Source organism: Volvox carteri, assembly GCF_000143455.1.
Source record: "Volvox carteri f. nagariensis unplaced genomic scaffold VOLCAscaffold_58, whole genome shotgun sequence".
Lineage (NCBI taxonomy): Eukaryota > Viridiplantae > Chlorophyta > Chlorophyceae > Chlamydomonadales > Volvocaceae > Volvox > Volvox carteri.
This window is the reverse complement of record NW_003307601.1, coordinates 617,508-620,117: the sequence shown is the minus strand read 5'-3', so window position 1 is coordinate 620,117 and position 2,610 is coordinate 617,508. Positions and strand designations below refer to the sequence as shown.

Below are 2,610 nucleotides of genomic sequence, written 5' to 3'. Positions count from 1 at the left end.
TCCATGGACAAAAAGGTACGCAAGGTAGTGTGGCGACTCACCGGCGACACATCATAAGAATACCCGTAACTTAGAAACGTCCGGGGCCTTTCCAGTAAACAGCTCCCACGGCGTCTGTACAGTCCCCTTCGTAGGACACACGTTGTGCAAGGCGTTGGCCGTCACTATTGCCTCTCCCCAGAGCTCCGGAGGTATGCCCAACTCAGCTCGCATGGTCCACACATGCTCCAGCAAAGTCCTGTTCAGGCGCTCCGCTGCTCCGTTTTGCTCTGGCGTATACGGGGCCGACTTCTCATGCACAATACCCCTCTCAGAAAAGAAGGAGGCAAGGCGATCGTTGACGTACTCCGTGCCGCAATCAGTTTGGACGCAACGAACCTCTAGACCAGTCTGCCGTTCCCACTTAGTCAAAATCTCACGAACAGCATCGGGGACTTCCCTCTTTGTGCGAACGCAACGAACCTCGGAGTACTTGCTAAAATCGTTGTAGAAGGTAGCGAAGTAGTTGGCTCCACCCAGCGACGTGATCGGCATCTGGCCGCAAACATCCATACGGACAAGATCAAGTACGTGTTCACCCTTGTGCATCGATGAATGATGGGGGCTGCGGGTCATTTTTCCCATAACGCACGGCTCACAGATCTTGCTCCCAAGACGAAGGCTTCTCTTACGGCATATGGACTCCGAATGGGCCAGTTCGTCAAACAACTGCCTATCAAGACAGGTGAGGCTAGGATGCCCCATGCGACGATGCAAGGTGTCTAACCTCTCCTTGAGGAAGCGCCGCGTTGTAAATGCCCTATGCCTCTCGGTCTCTGCTTGCTCAAGCACGATATACATCCTGTTCTCCTCAAACACATCGACAGCGGGGATTCCGTCTATTGCTATATATGAGTGATCGGTGGACAGGATAACCTCTACCACCTTATCCGGGAAGGATCTCTTTAAGGCTTTGACCGAAAACAGGCGGTGTTGCAGGTCCGGAACTACGTGGACAGATACCGACAATTCCGTCCACCCTCGAATAGAGGTGAAGAACACCCTGCCCTCGCCAATGGAGCTAACCGTCCGCCCGTCCGCCACCTCAAAAACAACACCCTCGCCCTCGCACACCGGCGTTAGATCCTCCACGTCCTCAGGAGTGAAGGTCAGGTGATCCTCAGCTCCAGTGTCAAGAAGCCATTCACCGGGTGCCAGTCTCATTCCCCCAAGCGTGTTTATGACTCCAACTAGTCGCCGCCGCACACCCTGGGCCTGCGGCTGCACTTGTGGTTGTTGTTGTCGTTGACGCATGTAAGGCTGGGGAGGTGGTGGAGGAGGAGGGGGCGGCGGCGGCGGTGGTGGCGGTGGATAGGGCTGTCTGAGCTTCGGGCCCTTGGTGACCAAATGGCCCTGTTCCTTGCAGTAGAAACACTTCCTGTTGTCCTTCTTCTTATGTGGCGCCTGCCGCGCGACGTTGTAAGCTCCTTTTACGGGCGACTTCTTGGTCTCCGTCTCTATCTTCTGTTCCTCGACGAGTAGTCGTATCTCCAGCTTCTCTACGTCGTCTACGTCGGTTGCATTCTCTATCACCGTGCGGATCATCGCATACGCGTCAGGTAGACCTCTCAAGACGTGGTCCACCACCTCGTCGTCCGCCAAGCTAAGATCTATTGCCGCAAACTCTAGTCGAAGCGCTTGAAACCTTGCGATGTAGTCGCTGACGGTCTCGTTCGGTTCCATTTTGAAGTGGGTTAAGCTTTGAACTAACAAGCTCTTCGCGTCTGTTGGCCATACTTCGCCGCCAAAGCAAGCCACAGGTCGTACGCCTTCGCGTGACGCGCGTACAGAGGCTTCTCCAGGACGCGGATGAATTCCTTAATATATATTAAAACCCTAAAGCCCAAAGCCCGTTGGTCCTGCTCGTCGGTTACTACGTCGCGCGTAGCCTGCACGGGGCTGATCGCGTTCGCTAAGCCCTTACGTTGAAGGACGCCGATGACGTGCTCCTTCAAGAGGTGAAAGGTGCTAATAGAGAAATAAAAATCTTCCTTGTCTACTTTCATCCTTGCCTAACGCTAAGTCTGCACACAGCAGAAAAAAGGCACCACCGGGCAAACGGATGACCGCACGCTAAAGCGCGGGGCTCATAACCTGTTAGAGATAAGAGTCCTTCAGTGAACACATCACTCGCTCATATCGTTACACAAGGAGAGAGAAAAATAATGAAGACGCAAGCAGTATATAAGCGTACCGTAGCCAATCCTGATTCGATGTCGTATTGGGATAAAAGCAACTAATCAAACTACCGAAGTGTCAAGCCTGAGTGTACCTTAGCACTTTCCAACACTTTATCCGGTATACGGCATATTCGCTGCGGCGGCTGGGGAACTTCCGAATTTGGTCACGAAGACCTACGCACGCTTCGCAGTAACATCTTATCACGCTTATCTCGACGGGGCCTTATGGCAATTCGTTTGAAGCCTCTTTGTTGCCGCGGCTGAACTGAAAACTAAAGCAACTATGTGATGAGTATGAACGAATTCGTAAATGAACCTGCGTCTGCAGCCACCCCGTGCCCGGGTGATATCCTCCCCCCCCCTCCAGCACTGCCACCTGGCTGGGATTTCC

At 53.4% G+C, this 2,610-nt stretch overlaps 1 protein-coding gene across 1 annotated transcript in view; it reads right to left on the bottom strand.

The window, feature by feature from the left end:
• The window catches only part of VOLCADRAFT_107126 (uncharacterized protein), a gene marked incomplete at its 3' end in the record, with an annotated part of 16,575 nt that overhangs the window by 692 nt on the left and 13,273 nt on the right, over positions 1-2,610 (bottom strand). The window contains exon 10 of the mRNA XM_002956141.1: positions 767-1,299. Within this exon, the coding sequence (XP_002956187.1) occupies positions 767-1,299 (533 nt within the window). The remainder of the gene's footprint in view (positions 1-766; positions 1,300-2,610) is intronic.